The sequence below is a fragment of the Corvus moneduloides genome, chromosome 20 (assembly GCF_009650955.1).
Source record: "Corvus moneduloides isolate bCorMon1 chromosome 20, bCorMon1.pri, whole genome shotgun sequence".
Classification (NCBI taxonomy): Eukaryota; Metazoa; Chordata; class Aves; order Passeriformes; family Corvidae; genus Corvus; species Corvus moneduloides.
The window spans coordinates 891,335-910,194 of record NC_045495.1 but is presented as its reverse complement, the minus strand read 5'-3'; the positions used below and the strand labels follow the sequence as shown (position 1 = coordinate 910,194).

The 18,860-nt window shown below is 50.7% G+C and overlaps 1 protein-coding gene across 15 annotated transcripts in view; it reads right to left on the bottom strand.

Annotated features, from left to right (window-relative positions):
- The window catches only part of MSI2 (musashi RNA binding protein 2), a 213,690-nt gene extending 209,930 nt beyond the window's left edge, over positions 1 to 3,760 (bottom strand). For 10 of the 15 annotated variants that reach the window (XM_032130317.1, XM_032130318.1, XM_032130323.1 and 7 more), the window contains exons 1-5: positions 3,667 to 3,760; positions 3,455 to 3,495; positions 3,245 to 3,326; positions 2,788 to 2,872; positions 873 to 920 (exon numbers count right to left, since the gene is read on the bottom strand). In XM_032130317.1, the coding sequence (XP_031986208.1) occupies positions 873 to 920; positions 2,788 to 2,872; positions 3,245 to 3,326; positions 3,455 to 3,495; positions 3,667 to 3,728 (318 nt within the window). In that variant the 5' untranslated portion in view covers positions 3,729 to 3,760. The remainder of the gene's footprint in view (positions 1 to 872; positions 921 to 2,787; positions 2,873 to 3,244; positions 3,327 to 3,454; positions 3,496 to 3,666) is intronic. The other 5 variants (XM_032130322.1, XM_032130325.1, XM_032130327.1 and 2 more) reach the window with 1 other exon arrangement.
- Between the last annotated feature and the right edge of the window lie 15,100 nt (positions 3,761 to 18,860).

Here is an 18,860-nt window from a genome sequence, read left to right as displayed (position 1 = left end):
TTGTTATTCCTGTGGTGATAAATATTCCTGTCACTGCTAAATAACCTCTCCTAAAAACCAGTTTTGCTCAATTAATTTGTCAAAATGGGAAATATCACAGATGTTTGATGTGCAACTGATAAACTGATTTGCCTCCATCAGATACAAGTATCGTATCTTTTTTAGGACACACCTGAGAAATGAGCGATTACATGCCACTTTATTGTTCAAAAAGCATAGAAAGTAAAATTATTTATCTAGAAAGCTAACCTTTTCATAGAGATTAACATTATCTACAGATATATTCAGCACTGACTAGGCATTTGTCTACTGGGGAAATACAACAGGTACGGATTTTCCACAGCGATACCCAAAGGTGGAAAAATATGCACATTTCTGTATTTGCTCCAAAACTACACGTTTTCCCACCAAAGAACACCAGGCCCACCAGAGGAACATCACTGCAAAGTCCTGCTGGTAAAAAGCTGGGAAGGCCATTAAACTCCAAAGCAACACATTCATTTTTGAAGGTCAATTCAAAGAGCATGGAGTCCTTTGCACCACAGCAACAGATTTTCTAAAAGAACGGAATTTTCCTTCCCAAAACCTTTTGGATAAACACCATCAGCCTTTGAAGAGAAACACTAGCAATGAACGTGGCAAATCCATACCTTTTGCATAACCCTGTCAACTATTTAAACAACAACCAAAAAGAAAAACAACCAAAAAACAAGAACAAAAAACCAAAAAGAAAAAAAAAAGTTCTACCAAAAAAAAAAAATTAGTTAGTTAGGTACAATTCTACTTACTGTATCTACAAGTCCTCTAGGAAATGACTATAATACTATTTCTGATATGAATGGCCATTACCTAAACAAAGCTTTTAACGTAACTGTAAACAAGAGCGACGTTTCCATGCCAATACCCAACCGATCTGCCTCCTGTGCTGAACGTTGAAACAGAGTCAAATGCCTTGTTATACTGCACAACAGTTACTACAATACTCTACAAATACACGCCTGAAAGGACCTGCCTGGCTCTGTGCTTTACTTTTAAGCTGCATTACTGATTCTAAGGTCAATTTTGTATTTGGATTGATTCAACCATTATCACACAACCAAAACCGAGGCAGATTTGCCCTGGTGAAGCTCTTCACCCCTCCCCCAGAGAAGAGCAAATTATACATTGCAGGGACTAGACTGTGATACAAGAAAAAAGCTGGGGGAGGACCTAATTATAGTCAGAAATATGACAGGGTGTCCTCCCATGTTTTTTTTTTTTAAACCCTCGTTCAAGATACTGTTTGCCTTTGTTCTTCTTATCTAAATTTATCTTTAAAAACACATAGAGAATATAGCTGTACATGAAAAGTCTGGTGAGTTTAATTTCAGGAGCACGGCTGAATCAGTTATCTTACCATATCTGATTAAACCTAAAATCAAATTATTAAGGCATGTGAAAGCATGGGCTTCGTGTTCAGGCAAGCCCAGCAGAATCTGTAGGTCAAATTAAAACACTAGATTCCACCTGCTTCTACAAGAGCTTTGGGCTTTTTGTTTCCATAAATTACATTTTTAAAAAAATCATATCCTCATGTTTGCTCCCTGCTTCTCCTTTTCTTCATTTAACTATAATCTCGCACACACAGGCACCCATGAGATGTTGCAGCATCGAGACAGGATTGCTCCTACCACCACGCTCAGGTTAAAATAAAACCCTCAAGCCCCAGAACACAGACTATAAACCCCAGTGACAGCAAGGACCACGCTCCATCTGTCCAGCAGAAGGTCTCTGCAGTTCCACCAGCACGAGCCTTCCCTTCCCAAAACACAGCCCCCTCCAGAGCCAGCAGCACCAGAGCTCTGATGACCTCTACCAGTGTCCTTCCCCCCTCCCCTCCCAGCTTTGCCAAAGCTGAAAACTACAACAAAGTAGGAGGCACAAAACTTCATCTTTTTGCATGGCCTTGATCACAGGGAGGAAACAGGGCCCAGAGCTGCACTTGCCCACTACCTTTTGTTTGACCCAACACTGAAAACACCATATCGGGGCAGGGGGTAAACTCAAGTGTGAAATTGTTTTAAAAAAAAAAAAATCAAAGAAATGTAATGTTTATTAAAAAAAAATAAAATAGATCAGCTGAATCTCATAAGCATTTTTTTCCTTATGCTATGCACTGGATACTGAGCGCAGCAAAAAAGCTCTGGAGAAACAACAACACATCAGGACTTGTGCTTCTCTACCACATCCACTCTCCAGCTCTTGCAGAGCTTCCCATAAATTACCGCGTGCATTTCGCAGGGGCCCTGCCATCACAGGTGAGGAGACCTCTCCAAAAAATGACTTTGGGAAATGACACGAGCAGCAGCTTTCACGGTTTGACAATAAGTCACTCCCACCTTGAAACGCGCTCACCAATACATAAATAATCAATCAAAAGAAGCACAAAGTTCCCTGCAGGAAGCATTCCGCAGCCCAACACCAAAAAAAAAGTTGGATTTTACTCCACAGCTTTTTCAATGTCACCGCTCAATAAAATATAAGGCCGGGGGAGGAGCCAGCGGTCGGTACGGGCGAATTCGGATTTCGGAAAAAAAAAAAAAAAAAAATAAAAAAAAGTTACCGCTTTCGGTAAGTTTAAAGGCAAAGTCTAGAAAAAATATAAAGGAAAAGCCGAGCCATGCAAGGTCCCGGTTCAATGACAGCCTGACACCGCCCGCGACACCGGCCCGAGCGGGGCTCGGAGCGCCCGGGTCGCGTCCCCGCCGTGCCGGGAAGGGCGGCCGGGCAGCCCCACGCAGCACCTACCGTCTTGGAGTCCAGCTCGTGGTGCGGCTGAGCCAGGACTTTGTCTACACTCGCCGGATCCGCGAACGTAACGAACCCGAAGCCTCTGCGAGAGACAAAGAGCGAGGGGATGGCGGGGGGGGGGGGGGGGGGGGGGCGGTGATGAGAATTAGAGCCAAAGGGAGAAGTCATAAAAATAAACCGCTGCGTCCCCCCCCTTCCTCTCCACTCCCCCGAAGCCTCCGGGTGCAGGGGGCGGCCGGCCCCGACCCCCGGCCCCTCTCCGGCTCCACCGGCCGCTTTGTTTCCTGCTCCGGGCTGGAGGGATGCGGGCGGGGAGAGCCCTCCCGCAGCGCCCCACGAGTGGGGTGGGATGCGGGGGTGGGATTTTGGGGTGGGATTGGGGGGCGCGGGTCCACCCGCCCCGACGGCAACTCGCGAAGTTTGTCAGCCCGAGCGCGGTGGGCGGCGGTTTTACCTGGAGCGCTTGGTGGTGGGGTCCCGCATGACCATACACTCCCTAATTTCTCCGAATTTGCTAAAATAGTCTCTAAGGCTGTCTGCGGAGAGAGAGCAGAGAGGGAGAGGAGGGTCAGGGATGGGGGGGCGCGGGCAGGGCCCGGCGCGGCGGGACGCGGCCCACGCGGGGCGGGACACGCGTGGGGAGGGGGCGGCGGGCGGGGGTTACCTGGTGAGGTTTGCCAGCTGAGGCCGCCGATGAACATCTTGCTGGAGGGAGAGAGCAGAGCGGAGTTGAGCGCCGGTGCGGGATCGGCCATTTTGACGGGGCAGCTCCCGGCGGGGCGGAGGGGCGCGGAGCGGAGCGGCGCGGAGCGGGGCGGGCCCGCCTGACCGCCCCTCGCCGCCGCGCTCCGCGCCCCCGCCGCCCCGCCGACTTACCCGGGGTCGTGCTGCGCCTCTCCGGGGCTCCCCGAGGTAGCCTGGCTCCCGTCCGCCTCCATGGCCGCGCCGAGCGAGAGCCCCTGAGAGAACCCCCCCCGCCCGCCCAACCCGCCCCCCCCGGCCCGGCTCCGGCTCGGTTCGCTCCGCTTGCTTTGCCCCTTTTTCCCTTCCCCCCTCCTCCTCCTCCTCCTCCTCCTCCTCCCTCCGCTACCGGAGGATCTCACTGGAGAGGCGCTGGGGCAGCAGCCAGATCCGTCACACGTGGGATCGGCTTAGCTCAGCGCCGCGCCGGCGCTCCCTCCCCCCGCCGCCATCCTCCCCTCCCTCCATCCCGCCCCTCCCTCACGGGGGCGGAGCCTCCGCCGGCGCGTGGCCCTGTGTGACGTCACCGTGACGTCACCGCGCCCTCCCCGCGCGCGGCCGCCCCTCACGCGTGTCCGTGACACCGGGGCTGCCCGCCCGGGGCCCCGACCCCACCGACCCCACCGACGGGTGGCTCTTGCGGCTGTCCTCTGCCGGCCCCCCACCCCGCGCACGCAGGCGGGCGGCAGGGAAGAATTCCACGGGCTGGAAAGTGCCTGCTAGGTGTCCAGGAAAGGAGAATTAAATTTTAGGGTCTCGGGAAGAATTCGGGCGTTACTGAGAGGTGTCATTTATGCCTTCACCAAGCCTGGGCATCGCACCCACGCTGCCCTTGGCACCGCCTGGACCCTGCGAGCACCCCGGGTTTAAACTGCAGCTTTGTAGGGCTGCTCAGAGAAGGGCGGCTGGGGCCCGGTGCTCCCTCATCCTGCGGCTGCTGCACCCCCGCGGCCCCCGGTCCCTGTCTCGCCAACTCCCGGGGCTCCTTCACATCCCACTGCCCCTGCATTCCAGGGCTTCAGCATCCCCGTGTCCCTGTTTCCTGTTGTCCCCACATCCCAAGGCTCCAGCAGCGCCACTGAACCCCTCGGCCCCACAGGCAGTGCCCGGCCAGCGTTTCCCCTCGGCTCCCGCATTTCCCACTCGGCGTTTGGCCAGTGCTTTGCAGTGTCAGGCAGGAGCGGCGGGATGGGGCTGCCAGGTATTGGTGTAATTATCTAAGGTGAAAGCAATCAGGTTCGCCTAAATTAAGGAGCGCTGGCGGGAGGATGGGCCGCCCACCCGCCCAGTGGGACTGAGCCACGTTGCCCTACATTTTCAGAGACATCCATGGATTTTGAATTCCTCTGCTTGCCCAGCACCGAGTGTCTCCCAACCAAAGACCTCCCAGCTCAGCAGCCAAGCCTGCAAGAGCTATTTTGGGGTTACCAACTATTTCCAGCTCAGGGATTATAGTATTTTTTACTGGGGCTGGGGAAGTATGTGGATGTACTTTCCAGCAGGGACTAATGAACAAGGTGGGAATGTGGATGTGTGCAGGGCTGGGATGTCAGGCCCACTGGAGAAACACTCCTCTTCATGCTGTGCTGCTGACCACTGTAAAATGGGATATAATTCCCTTTATTGGGTTTGTTTTGCCATGAAGTGCTGAACTCTGGCTCAGCAGTGGGGCAGGTTCTGCTCCTCCAGAGTGGGCAGGGAAAAGGGGCTGACCTGGCCCTACCCCAGCAGGGTGAGCAGCACCAATGTGCAAAGGAAGCGGATGGGGGGATTAAGGAACAGTCTTTTTCTCCCCCCTTTGAGCCTCCTTTAGATCTCAGCTATTTCTCGTAATAATCACCGGGAAATTACGAGTTGGGAAAGCGGTTCCTGGGGTTATATTACCCCTTTAATCTCTCTGGCAGCGGTGCAGAATTTTAAAGGGGTTCCAGAACAAGCACAAGACAGATTTTGCTGATGGACAGAAGGAACTTCAGTACAGCTGCTTATGGCTCAGAAAGAAATTTGGATTGCTATATATTAAAAGGAAATCTCCACTGTTATCCCCTCCGTCAGTGAACGTTACAGGTCAAATGGCTTTGGGAAGACTTTATCAGTACGTTCTCTCTCCACCTCCCCCAGAGCCCAGGCTGGGTTCAGGGGGGTGACCAGTTTCAATCTGTTCAGTTGGTTTTGCTCTTTCTCAGCACTCTGCTGTCACAGCAGAAGCCAAACTCACGGCAGCAGGGATGCTCTGGGGACACCCTGAAGCCCACGGGTGACAAACCAGGACCCGCTGTCCTGTTCCTTTGGCAGCAGTCAACAGCACCCAGCGCCAAAGGTGCCGTTCCAGCCCCAATCCCAGATTTTCCTCCAGCCCGCTGAGAGTTTGCATGCTTGCCCTCTGCTCTCCTCCTCGCCAGCCTCTAATGTTCATGCTAAAAATCCAAACTCCCAGTGGAATTTGGGAAGTAGCTAATGAACTGCAAAGCTGACATCTGTAACTGCCGGCCAGGGATAACGTTCTCCCCAGCTGCACAATTAAAAGTTGGAGCATTTAGTCCAATAACAAGGAAAGTTACTGCTATTGATTCAGACCAGCCCGGATCCTCCACGGCGGCTCTGCAGGACAGACGAATGCAGGACGATCACATCTGTCCATGTACTCACGCAGCACCTACTCTACTCTCATTAGCAGGTTTTAGCCTCACCGATTTCCCTTCAATTTTTACAACTCCTGTTTCATATCAGAGACTGAGATGCAGAGTTTGTTAAGATCAGCATTTATAAGGCCAAAGCGACATGAGACCCCAAATCTCCTTGAAGATACATAGGTCCTGAGAGCCTGACTTCTGAAACAAAGAGATCTTGGGCTCCTAAGCCAGCTGGGCATGGATTGGGAATGCTGTGCCAGGTAAGGAAGGTAGCAGGTCCCAATCCCCCAGGCTGCAGCCATGTGCCTTGGACATCCCATCTTTGCTCTGCAGTGATGCCGAGGGGCTGCACCCACCTCACGCTGCCTGGAGATCGAGTTCATCTATCTGGGGCTGTAGAAATCTGCATTTATGTTTTGTATGCTCTATAAATTCAGTGTCATAATAAAAAGGATCTAAATCTTTACTGAATAATTCATTTTCACGCATAGGGAAGAAATAATGACCTATATTACATTCCATCTATCATTTAGCAGGTTGTGGAGATTGATCGGCCGGTGGGTTTCGGAGGTCCCTGGTGAGGAGCAGGGCCTTGCCTGCTGCCCAGCTGTGGCTTCACCTGACAAACGTTATTTAGATACAATTCCAGGGGGTGACACGCTGGGGAGCTGCCAGGAAGTCAAAGATCATTTAAAATGCAGAATATGTCATTGCAAACAATTGGTCTTCTTGGTGCATCTCTGCCTTGGGCATTATGCCAGTGCCTGCAGCACCCCACAGAGCCCCACCAGGAAAGGGGCTGTGCCCCCCCTGCCCCGGAGGAGAAACAGCACAGGGGATTGAAGAGATCTCTTCGGGGTCTGTGGTGTCAGGCTGGTCAGGGTTGTCCAGGTACCATCCACATCTCCATAAAGCTGGGCAAAGACTTCCTATGTGTCTCTGGGATCCATAACAGAGGCTTTAAAGTGCACAGCACTCAGCAGCTTTGGTTGTGATATTTGTAGGCAAAAGTTCACAGACTTGGTGGGTTGGATATTTTTGATTCCATTTCAGGCTGTCCATCCATTAACATCCACCCGTGTTTCTTTGTGGTGAGCTCTACACCTCCTCCCATGCTGCCAGCCCCTCTCTTTGTTTCCACCTGTTCCATCACCTGAAAGGAAACCACCAAACCCAACACCCATGAGCACTGCCCAGCCCTGGGGCTCACAGCAGCCCAGGGCCAGGCAGGAAAACAAACAAAACCCACTGAGTCTGGCTGTGCAGGAGGGAGTTACTTAAAAACACAGCAGCCAGTCCCTAAACCGGAATTGGTTATCCCAGAACCAGTAATTTTAGGGAAGCAGTACTGATTCACACCTGGTGCAAATGTGGCTCTATATTTTGGGTAGACATTGTAGTTTTTTTCCTGTCAAGTTCCAGATCTGCATCAAATTATTTCAGCATTTGCTAATGAAGACATTACACTGACCTTATTAAAAACATCGTGATTTTCATCTTAACTGAGAAAACAGCGTTTTTTCAACTGTTTCAAAAGAAGAATAAAACCCAAATATTATCAGGCCCATCTATCATATGATAAGGGAGGAGGGGGAAGCTCTGCAAGGAAAGATTTCAAAGCCTGCTTTGTTTTCATCAGCTTTGAAATCAACAGACAGCCCTGAGAATTTTGTTTTTCAGAACCATAGTGTTTAATTCTATTTACTACTTCCAGGCAACTCTATATATACACACAGCAAAAAACCCAAGCAGCTCACTTTAAACAAATCCTCCTGCTTTTTTCAGATGTGTCATTCCTCCTGCGGGTAGGATTGCAGGATACAGATCAATTAAGTTAAAGCCAAAAACAAAACGGGGAGGAGAGGCAGGGGAAGAGGAGGGTTTGTGCTGTCCCTGGGCAGCTCTCCCTGCTGGATCTGGTGGGGGTGACTGTCCTGTGGGCACCTTGGCTTCATCTCAAGGAGGGGGTTAATGGGGAATTTTCCAAAGACCTTTCCCCAGCTCTGCTGTCTGATACAGCAGCTGGAAATCCAGCCTCTCATTCCTGTGCTTGGACATATCCAAGCACCCCAAGTTACTCCTTGTGTTGTCTCTTGCCCTGGGATGGATGGCATTATGCCAGAAATCCCATTTCCTTCCCTCTCCCAAAACCAGGCCGTCTACCTTATTTCTCTCCCTGATTAATTTTTACCAAAGGCCTTTAAGAGCCTCTGATAAACTGCTCCCAAAGTCCAAACTAATATTATTAACTATGAATCTCCTCCTATAAATAATTCCCAGAAGTAGATCAATGCTACCACTGAGTCAATGGATTCACTGGAATCATTTCTTCCTGTTACTCCTGGATTTTTTTCTCCCTGTCACCACTAATCAATTATGATGATAAAACTACCCTGGAACACCCCCAAAATAAAGATAAACAGTGTATATTATCAGAGGCTGGGGCTGTGCACGGCGTTGAAGATGCGTTACCTTCTCTGAGCCACATTTGTTTTCCTCTACAGACAGTTAAGGGGAAAAAAAAAGGAGACCCAGTAAATGAATGGTCTGGTGTAACACAGCATTAATTCCCTGACCTTCCGCATTGAGTGACTAAGAATCTCAATCTCAATTATTCCTTTCATGACGGAATCTAAAATAGACACAGCAAGTCCTCACATTCTTGCTCAAAAGCAGGAGAGGTGGAATGAGACGAGTCAGCCTGATCACACTGAAACCACATCCATTATCAGTTCCATGTCATTCAAAAAAATCGACTGCAGGAGAAAGCAAGAGCATCCAAGGAGAATTATTGCAAAACGTGCACTGGCAGGATCTGGATAAATACAGACACTCATTTATAGATGCACATGCACTTAAAATTCACAAGTGTGGAGCTGAATCAGGGGTAGGAAAAACAAGTCACTCCCCAGAGGACACCATCGTTCTAAATTAACAACAGGCAGATCAGAATTGATGAAAACACCCGGAGAGGTTGATAAGCAAAGCTCCCTCTCTGTAGATGGTGGGAATCCCTCACATTTTGAAGTTTGAGCATGCCTGCACCCCTGGCATGATGGAAATGGCAAACCCATCATTTCCTGCCTGATTTTAGAGTCAACTACTTAGTTTGCTTCTTTCTAGTTAATCAAATGATTCTCATTGCTGATACAGCAAATTCCGTGACCATTAAGTTCACAGCAAAGGAGACATGAGCAAGAAAGTTTCCATGAGGCTTTAGACTGTCTCAGCACAGATCTTCAACGGGCACAACATCCTCACGGTCACACTACCACAGATACTGGCTGAAGATCACCCCTTCATCCATGTATCTTGGAAGGTATTTTCCTGCAGCTGGAAAACAAGGACAGAACCAGACCCGGCTGTGGGACACTGCTGTAGGGCACCGCTGTGGGACACTGTCCGTGCAGGGGCTGTTGTCCAGCCATGCCTCTCCCCGCTGCAGCGGCACGGCCGAGTGTGGGCAGGAGCCTCACTCCCTGCACACAGGGCTGTCGCCCTGGGGTTACCTTTAATGTAATTCCCTGTAATTCACTGATTTTCCAGCAGCAGATATGGACTGAGCTCCTAAGTCTGCCTTTCCAGCCAGGGCCTGGCACAGCACGTGGCAAGGCTGCAACAAGCCCGGGAGACAAGGAGTCACACACAGCCTCTGGCCACATCCTAAATTCCAGCATTGTACGTCAGGAAGAAATGTGCCTGGGAAATGTAGCTGTAACTACATTAAAGCACCATAATTCAATTCTAACCACATCATTACGGAGGTGCAGATCAGATAAGCACGGAGAGTGAGGGAGCCGGGCTTTGCCGGCTGCGGGAGCCGCGTCCCGCCGGCACCCACAGGGTCGGGCATGTTTTGGGCTGGGACAGCATCACACTCCCTCCTCAGGGGATGTCTCACACGTTTAAACTGCAAACCACCTCTCCAGGAGGCATCCTGCACTCCCTCCCTCTGCTCTGACCCAGTGTCCAGTGAAACCCCTGCACCCCAAAGGGCAGACCCTGCACCCCTCCCCCGTATTTTGATCTCCTGTATTTGATGGACCCTTCCCGTGATCCTACACCTTCCTTCCCACATCAGAGAGGCTTCACCAGGGCGGTGCTTGCTGAACAGGGGAAGCACTGCAGCCCATGGCTGAGCTGCTGCCCTGACACCCCTCCAGTCCCCAGCCCTTCCCAGCGCTGCCCAGGGACCTGCTGGTGAGGGATGGGAGTGAGGAGGAGCTGCTGGGCCCCCCATGGCAGCCTCCTCTAGAATCATCCATCCACTGCTATCCAATGTCAGCCTCCCTCAGGGCATCAGTGCCTTGGCCAAAATCACACACAACCACAATGTCTGGCCATGGACCAAAAAACAGACTTTGAGTTGTCACCTCCTACTAGGGAATGTGCTTTTCTCATATTTAAGCCGTTCCTCAGCTTTAACCACCCTCTCCCATTAGATTTAAAGCACTGATGTGCCAACTGTCAAGGCCCTGGGTTCCTGGTCTGACTTTTGGGCAGCCATGAGATTAACTCTTCTGTTCCAAATCATTTTAAGCAGAGGTTAATGCTGAACTTGTACTTCTGCCTTTGCTGAATCAGGGCTTTGCCAACTTCCTGCTTTATTTATTTGGCTTTCTGTGATTGCTGAGCCAGGATGGCAAGGATCCTACCTTGAACCTCCCCTGGGACCTCTTGTGATGAAAAGCAAAGCCTGCAAACATTGTGGAGTCTCTGCTGCATTAGGAGAGGAGTTTCATGAAGATTCATGTCTTTCATATTGTTCTATGAAATTAAAGAGCAGAGGAAAATCACTTTTGAGGAAGTGAAGATGTACTGCAGCAATTTAGTTGTAAACATAATTAAGCAACTGGCCCTGACATACCCGTCCTTTCTTGGCCAAAGTTCAGCTGGAGTTTCCATTGATGTCAAGATCAAGCTATGCAAATAATTAGAACAGGCTTTGTCAGGAGAGTAAGAGCCAAGAGAGATTTTGGGTGACAAGGTCTGTAACAATGCTCCCCTCGCTCCTTCTGAGCTGGATCCAGATCTTTAGGTCCTTCATTTCCCTTCCAGCCTCATCCACCTGCGTAATACTCACACTGAGACCTGTATGAAAACCTGTGTGAAGCCCAGCTGACAGCCCAGCAGAAGTGGCTTCCAGGCTCCAGACACTGAAGGAAGAAAGGCTGGGATCCCACATGGAGCACTGCGCTGCAATGAAGTCACTCTGCCACTTCAGACTTATCCAAATTACATTGATGGGTTAATTTTGCACTTAAGGCTCTCAGCTGGGTCAAGCATCATCCCCCTCCCCTCTACCTCGATGCCAGATTGAGCACCACGTGTTGTCCTGGAGGTGGCACCCAGCCAGGTCAGCCTGGCACCGAGGCCTGTGTGTGCTCTGTGTGACTGTCACAGCCCCGAGGTGACATCCCTGCTCCACCTGGAGCCTTTGTGTTCCCATGGGATGAGGGAGTGGTGCAGAGCCTGGAGATGGGCTGAGCAGGACCAAACATTTAACTGACTGAAATAAGAACTGGGCACTTGTTTGTCATGACTTGCTCATGAACAGGCACAATTAAAAATGTGCAATTTGTAAGTGTAAATACTTTTACAGACTGGTTACAGTTAAGCAAAATCAGACTGCTCTTAAGCTGAGCTGAGAGCACTGGGCTTTGGTAGTGATATTTAGAGCTTTCCCGAGTCCCTGGGTGTGGAGTGGTTTTCTAAAATTGCTGGGTTTTTAGTTTTTGTTTAAAGTAAATGTACAGTCTTTGAAGCTCCAAGGAAAGAACTTGAAAAATGTGACCTTTAGAGCTTTGATACTGGATGACAAATAAAAAGAATCCAGAGGACAATCCACTTAAAAATATACACGGCTATCACTTAGCGAGCAGAGAAAGGAAACAAGGATGACGTGTTCTGCTTGGAGGCCAGAATTGACAGCAGCCTCTTATGTTATCCTTAAAATATTGGTGGGACAACACAGTGCCAGCAAACATCTCCTGCATGCACCATTGCTTGCCCAATTTTGCAGGAGCAGGTGCTGAGCTGGGGCTGTCTGCGCTGAGCCACCAGCCGTGCCCAGCCCACGGTCCAGCAGCGCTCCAGGAGGTGACATTTGCCTCGCTGGCACTTGAGCGTGCTTCAGCTTCACCTTTGCAAATGAAACTCTCCGCATCATTGGGGAACCACGCCTGGAGGCCCACAGGAGCCCAGCAGCTCTTCTTCCTGCTATTTCTTACTAGGGTGCTCTTTCAAGGGAAGGAACAACTTGGGGAAACTGAAAAATACTTAGCTGGAGTGGGCAGAGGCTCCTGGATTTGTTCTTCCTGGCCAAGGCCATTTTGGATTGATGCAGCACTAAAGCCCTGTGGCTCTCGTGGGCTTTTAGTGTGATGCACCATCAGAGCAGCACTGCTCCAGCGAGGATGGAGCGTGTAACATATCTTACACTGCACGTAACTTTATGCAGTCGTTCCCCCTCCCCTCTTTGCTCACCTCCTTGTGTGGCTGCAGTTCACAGACGGAACTCTGCTGGTCTGAATCAGCTCAGGGACAGTGTTTTGCTGTTCTGTATCAACAACAACAAAAAAATAAAATTCAAACCAACACAAACTTAGCCGAGAAAGTAATAAGAAGGGAAACTCAATTACTGCTTCGTCTGGCATTATTGTTGCTTTGCTGCTCCTTGTCAGGGACTTCTTCCAGGCAAAATTGGAGAGATTATCTTGTCTGGATGTTATGAAGTAGCTAATCCCTTCCGCAAGTGGAGGAGAGCCAAATGCTTCATGTTGGGCCAGTGGAAGTGTAAATATGGTGACAAAGTGCTGCCACTGCTCCCTGGCTCCAGGGGCCGCCTTTTCCCAGGGCTTTGCTCACTCCACATCTGCACAAGGCACAAAGATTTCCCCAAGATCACCCAAAAGATTTCCTCTTTCCTGTTCCAAAAGCTGCTGGAGCAGGTGGATTTGGCACACCATCTCCTCCACTGCTGTGGGGAACAAGAGGGAAAAGGTATTCTTGGAAGAGAGAAAGGCCACTGTTAAATGTCACTGTGCTGGTGAGCTCGCTCGGTCCCTCGACCCAGCCTCATCCCCACTCCCAGCTCTTCCCGGTGTCACCACTGGGCTGTGCAGCTGTGGGAGCCCAAGGTGTGACCCCAGAACTGCACTGCCTGCCCCCGGGACCCTGCTGTGGGTCCTGCTCCCCGCACAGCTCCTCGAGCAGAGCTGAGGATGAGGATGTTCCTGCCTTCCTCCAGCCACCCTGCAGCGGGGCCTGGAGTAGGGACCTCAGAAAGCAACAGCAGGAGAGAAATTACCCACCTGTCATGTGGTCACTTGATTTTGTATGGCACACAGAGAACTTTCCAGGGCCATTATCTCAGTAAAGACAGTCTTGTTTTCATGCCAGAAGGGCAGTTTTCTGGTCACCTCAAGGTAAGCAGGGAGAGGTTGCCTCAAACAGAAATTCTCAGAGGTCCAATCTTTACTCACACTGTACATTAACCCAGAGCAACAGGTTCATGGGAACAGCCCTGACACAACCAACACCTCTGGGCTCCATGCGAGATCTCTGTCACAGCCCTGGGAACACGAAAATCACCAGCCCTCCTGGAGCAGCACCTCTGGGATGAATCCCAGTGTCCTCCCTCTTCCATAACCACAACAGAAAGACAACACAATACCCCACCTGCCCGTGGTCCCCCATTCCCCCAAAATCCAGCAGCTCGGGTAGAAGGTATTTGCAGAGCCGGGGAAATGCCGGGCTGGAGACGCGGAGCAGCCCAGCCCGTGCGGGTGTGTCTGTGTACATCCAGCCAGGGAGATATTTAATGATAATTGCTTCTTTTCAGCAGCGAGCAATGTGCCTGGTACAACCCAAAATGATTTTGCTATTTTGACGTTGGGAAATCTGCAAGTCAAAGGTGAGGGAACAACTGCGCAGAGCAGCCAATATTAAAAATCACAATCTGGCAGCGGCGGCGCGGGCTGGCAGAGCTGGATTGCCAATCATTTTTATACCTCGGCGCTTTAAATAGCAATAATGTGTTGAATGTGAAATTGCCTGTGCTGATGAGGGTTGCTGCATGTTATTAAAATCCAAGCATTGGGACACACGTTACACATTTGTGATTCTTTAGAGACATTGTTGGGGGAAAAATACAAACTCCAGGAGAAATTTGAGGGAGGGGGGCCAAGGAGGTAAAGGGTGAGGGAGAGGCAGACAGTCAGGTCTTTGGAAGATCACCAGGCAAAAGGCAACAGAGAACACTTTAGCTCTTCTGGATATGCCCAGGAAACAGCCAATTATTTCAAAGTCATTGGAGCATTACGTGATGCAGATTATTCCCTCTAACACTTATTCCCTATGCAATTCCCATTCGGTTTGCTCTGGTTTGGCCCATTCCAGATCCACTCTTGGCCCAACACCTGAGCCCCCGTTTTGGAGCCAGGCTGCTGCTGTGCCTTCTCCCTGTACAGGGGCAAAAGCCCAGTGAAGGTGCTGCTGACTGTCCTTGTCACCAGGGAACAGGAATTGCTGTTGGTGATGCTCCAACAGCTCTGCCTGGGTGAGGACACAGAGTTGAGTCCTCACCAAACCCACTGCTTCCCATCTCCATGGGAGCATTTCTCCTCCCCAGTCAGGAGTCATTATCCACTCCAGCTGCCACATCCCTCCTTCTGGATGACTAGAACCCTTAATCCATGATTTCACAGCCCTACTTAGGTACAAGCACCCATACGCAATGCAGATCTGTATAAAAACCAGCTCTGCATAAACACACCCCTGAAAGAGGAAAAGCTGTGATACAAACACGGTCTTATTTCCATCCATCTATGAAGTTATTGTGTGATTCCTTATCTCCACCAGCTCCCTACCTGCTCCCCTCTCCTCTGTCACACCTTCCAGGTGCCAAACTCCTGCAAAACCTTTCAAGAACAGGATATTCTTAGCTCAGATGTACACAGACCATGGGTTAAAGGTGACTAAAATAACAAAACCACAAATGTCTTTAATATTCTAGGGATTACTTTTGCTGCAGCATCATGGAGTACCCTGGGCCAGGCTGGGGTCCTGCCATGCAGGCAGGTGAGACAGGAGTGGGAGGTGGAAAATTGGATGCGCACTTTTCAGAACAAAGCAGAGATTTAAGGTCCTGTCATATCCCAGTTTTATTAGTCCATTTGAAGCAGCTATCGGACTGATTTTTTAATTAATATTTTTTAAGAGAATAGGCATACGAGTAAAGTCCTAGTAATAAAAGGTGCCAGAACAGAATAAAACCTGAAGTATCTCTGTTCATTGCTCTCATGGACCTCACGCTTTTTCAACAAGGTCACACGAAACCAGCAGCTGAGCCTGTATTTCTCCAGACCCTTCAGAACTCCTCTCCTCACACACTCCAACTTTGCTCAGTTTGTCACTAGCAACCAGCAGTGACATCACCTTGAGTGGCAACATCATCCATCCATCCATCCATCCATGCCACAGCACGTCACTGCTCAGGAGGAGCCGCAGCACTGACAGCCCTCAGACCCAGACAGCCAAAGGGTACAAAACAATCAAAATAAAAAGCCTGAGAAAATGGACTTTAAAATGTTAAATGAGAAAAGCAAAGGCTCCAGGCGGGAGCTGGGGGAGGCATTGTGCTCAGAGGGAAGGCAGCCCAGCAGTGGGGGGCAAAGTGCTGTGTTCCCGGTGGCTGCGGCGCAGAGGCGACAGCGAGATATTGATTTGATAAGCAGATGAGCTGAAATTCCAAATGCATTGGAGATGCTGATAGGAAAAAAGAGGTAGATGGAGAGACAGGGGAATGCAAGAGGAACAGCTGCGTACACTGAGATGTCATGGAAAATAGAAGGTCATCGGGATCCATGAAATTCTCCAAAGAAACAGGGAAGTGGAGATCACAGGGAGACAGCAGATGTTTTTGCGCCAAGACAATGATGGAACCATAATTACAGCGACATGGAGAGTCCTGCACAGGCCCAGCAACACGGAAACAAAACAAACCCCAACCAGACACGTTTGATTGGCAAGTGGAAAAGGCTACAAAAAAGTAATAAGCATTTAGCCCTTCCATTACACAAGAGTCAGGCAAGGGGAAGAACGAGGGCACCTCTTCACTGCAGAGCCAGAACACTGCCTGAGAGGTCAAGCTGCTGACAAAAATCTGGATTTGTATGGATCTCACACATGGGAGAGCTGGGGGCTCACAAGCAGTTTTTCCCCCCATTCTCAATAACAGGGGGCACAGCACACTCAGCCTGGGGCCGGGGTGCTCAGCAGACACTGGGGCAAGAGCTTCCTCCCCATTCCTGGCCAAACCCACCCCGGGTGTCTTGCCCTGTTCAAGGGCAAAGCCCAGGCAAACAGAGCCTGGCACAGGCTGTGGCACCTCGGGGGGCTTGTGCCATCTCAGCTGCCACTGGCAATTGTCCCAGGGGTCCAGAGGAGAATGAGCATGGTCTGAATCCAGGGTCAGGGCTTGTGTATTTGGAAGCTCAGCTGTCCCTGCAAACTGCCAGCCCTGGTATGTGACAGCTCTGCCAGGAGCAGCAGCAGTGCTGGGACACCGAGGGGAGCCAGAGCTCCTCACCCAGGGGACCTCTCTTCGTGCCCCGCACACACTGTGACCATCTCAACAGGAACATTTTCCCCTGATTCATTCATTCCTCTGGCTGTTGCCTCTGTTACAATCATGCTGAACTTTGCTTTTCACTTTCTGCACTTACAAGTCTATTTTCAGTGTGAGGACAACAAACTCACTTCCTTTTGGCTGGAGGGGAAAAATGATCTTATTTGAGAAAAAAATTTATCTTGTTTCTGTGTTCTGAGGCAGCTCTGAGGGAAAGGCAGGCCACAATCACAAAACACATCCAAGCAAATTAGGGGTCTGTCTCTGTGAGTGAAAAGCAACACTCTCCCTTTATCATCTCACATCCAGACACTGTGTAAGGACAAACTTGCACAAGCAGAGATACAATCTGGACCTGCGAGCAGAGAGGAACATCTGAGGCATGTAAATCAAGGTCCTACAGACGCAGTGTATAGCTGAGATGATACATCTCCCTTCAAGGACTGCGAGCCCGAGCGGCCGCGCTTCCCCGGCGCGGCTCAGCCCGAACCGGCGGAGCGGCGCTGGGCTGGTGCTCGAGTGCCATCTGCTGCTCTGTCCTCGCCACCGGGACTCGCTTCCTCCTCTTGTCACTGCGACCAGAGGCTGCTTCTCTCCTGAGGAAGGAACAGGATCGGCGGTGGGGGTGTGGGTGTCAAGGGGACAGGGCAGATACAAAAAAAGCGAACCAAGCTTTCTCCACCACGACCCTTCCCTCACCATTTGTGGTGTCTTTCTGTCCTCAGGAAGCTTCTGGGGACAGGGTTGGGCACCTGCAGCACTTCACCCTGCCATCCCTCACCCCGTCCTGCACATGACACTGTGTCACTGTCCCACAGCAGAATTAGAGCTACAGACTTGACAGGGCAGCCAAGCATTTCTTCCTGCTCTGACAAAACAACTTTTCCAGTGATGAACAAGTATCTCCCTTAGGCCTGGGTTTCCTGGAATCCCTCCTGAACACTGGGGACAGGAAATCTGGGGGAGAACAGGAGGCTGGGGGGCTGGAGCCATGCTGGGAGATTGTGGAGCAGCCAGGGAACACCCTTGCAGCAGGCAGAGCTCAGGGGGATGTGACAGAACCAGGAGATGCTCATGCTGCCACTCGTGGCTGCAAACAAGAACAGTACTTGAGGGCCAGAGAAGTGCTTCAGGTGCACTTTGGAGAGCGACAGACAACACACAGGAGAGAAACCTAGATCCACGGATTACTTTGAGAGTGCTGCTATGCAGAATGAGGGCATCTCACTTGAAACAGCATGAAATGTCTCTTCAGCGTTCTTGAATCCAAACTGCAGAGTCAGGGCACAAAAAAAGAATAACATCCCCCAGGCAACACGCAGGGTTTTGAAGCTGGGACATGAAGTGCACAAACCAGAGTCCCTCTGATCCCTCTCCCAGGGGGAGGTTAAAACCTTGGTGCACTCACAGCTACAGCACAACTCCCTTTGCTCTCTCCTGCTCTCCACACGGATGAAGAATGTAGTCAGAAACATCCAACCCTGCTTTCAGACACTAAAACACCTGGGCAGGTGTAGCAGCTTCTTTACAACCTTGATTCCGCAAGAGGGGGAAAGTTTCCAGCATGAGTTCACCTCAGCAAAGGCTCTGCAGGGCCAGAGAGGGTGCAGGGCTCAGGGTCTGAGGGGAAGTTGGCAGCCCCCTGCTCCCACCTAGGCAGCAAAACTCAGCAGCTTGAGCCTGAGCAGAGGCAGGGCAGGAGAGGAGGCTGTGAACTCAGGGGGAGTGTGGACAAGCCACAGCAGGGCCATTACTCACCTGCCCGGGATGACAGATGAGCCAGGGAGGCTTTTGGACAATTTAGAAAACAAACAGGAAGCACTTTTTCCACTCACACATAATTAAGTTGTGGGACATACTGCCAGGGGGAGCCATGAAGGTCAGAAGGACAAATGGCCTCAAATGCCCTTACACCAACTCACAGGGGAGGTTCTCTGTGAAGACTCAGAGCCTGTGTGCAGCACCAGGCTGAGCAGTGCTGAGGAGCTGGGACAAGGGGCTGTCCGGGCAAAACTGCTCTGACACTGCCCCTGTGTCAGGGGAGCAAGGAGCCCCAGGTGTCTCCT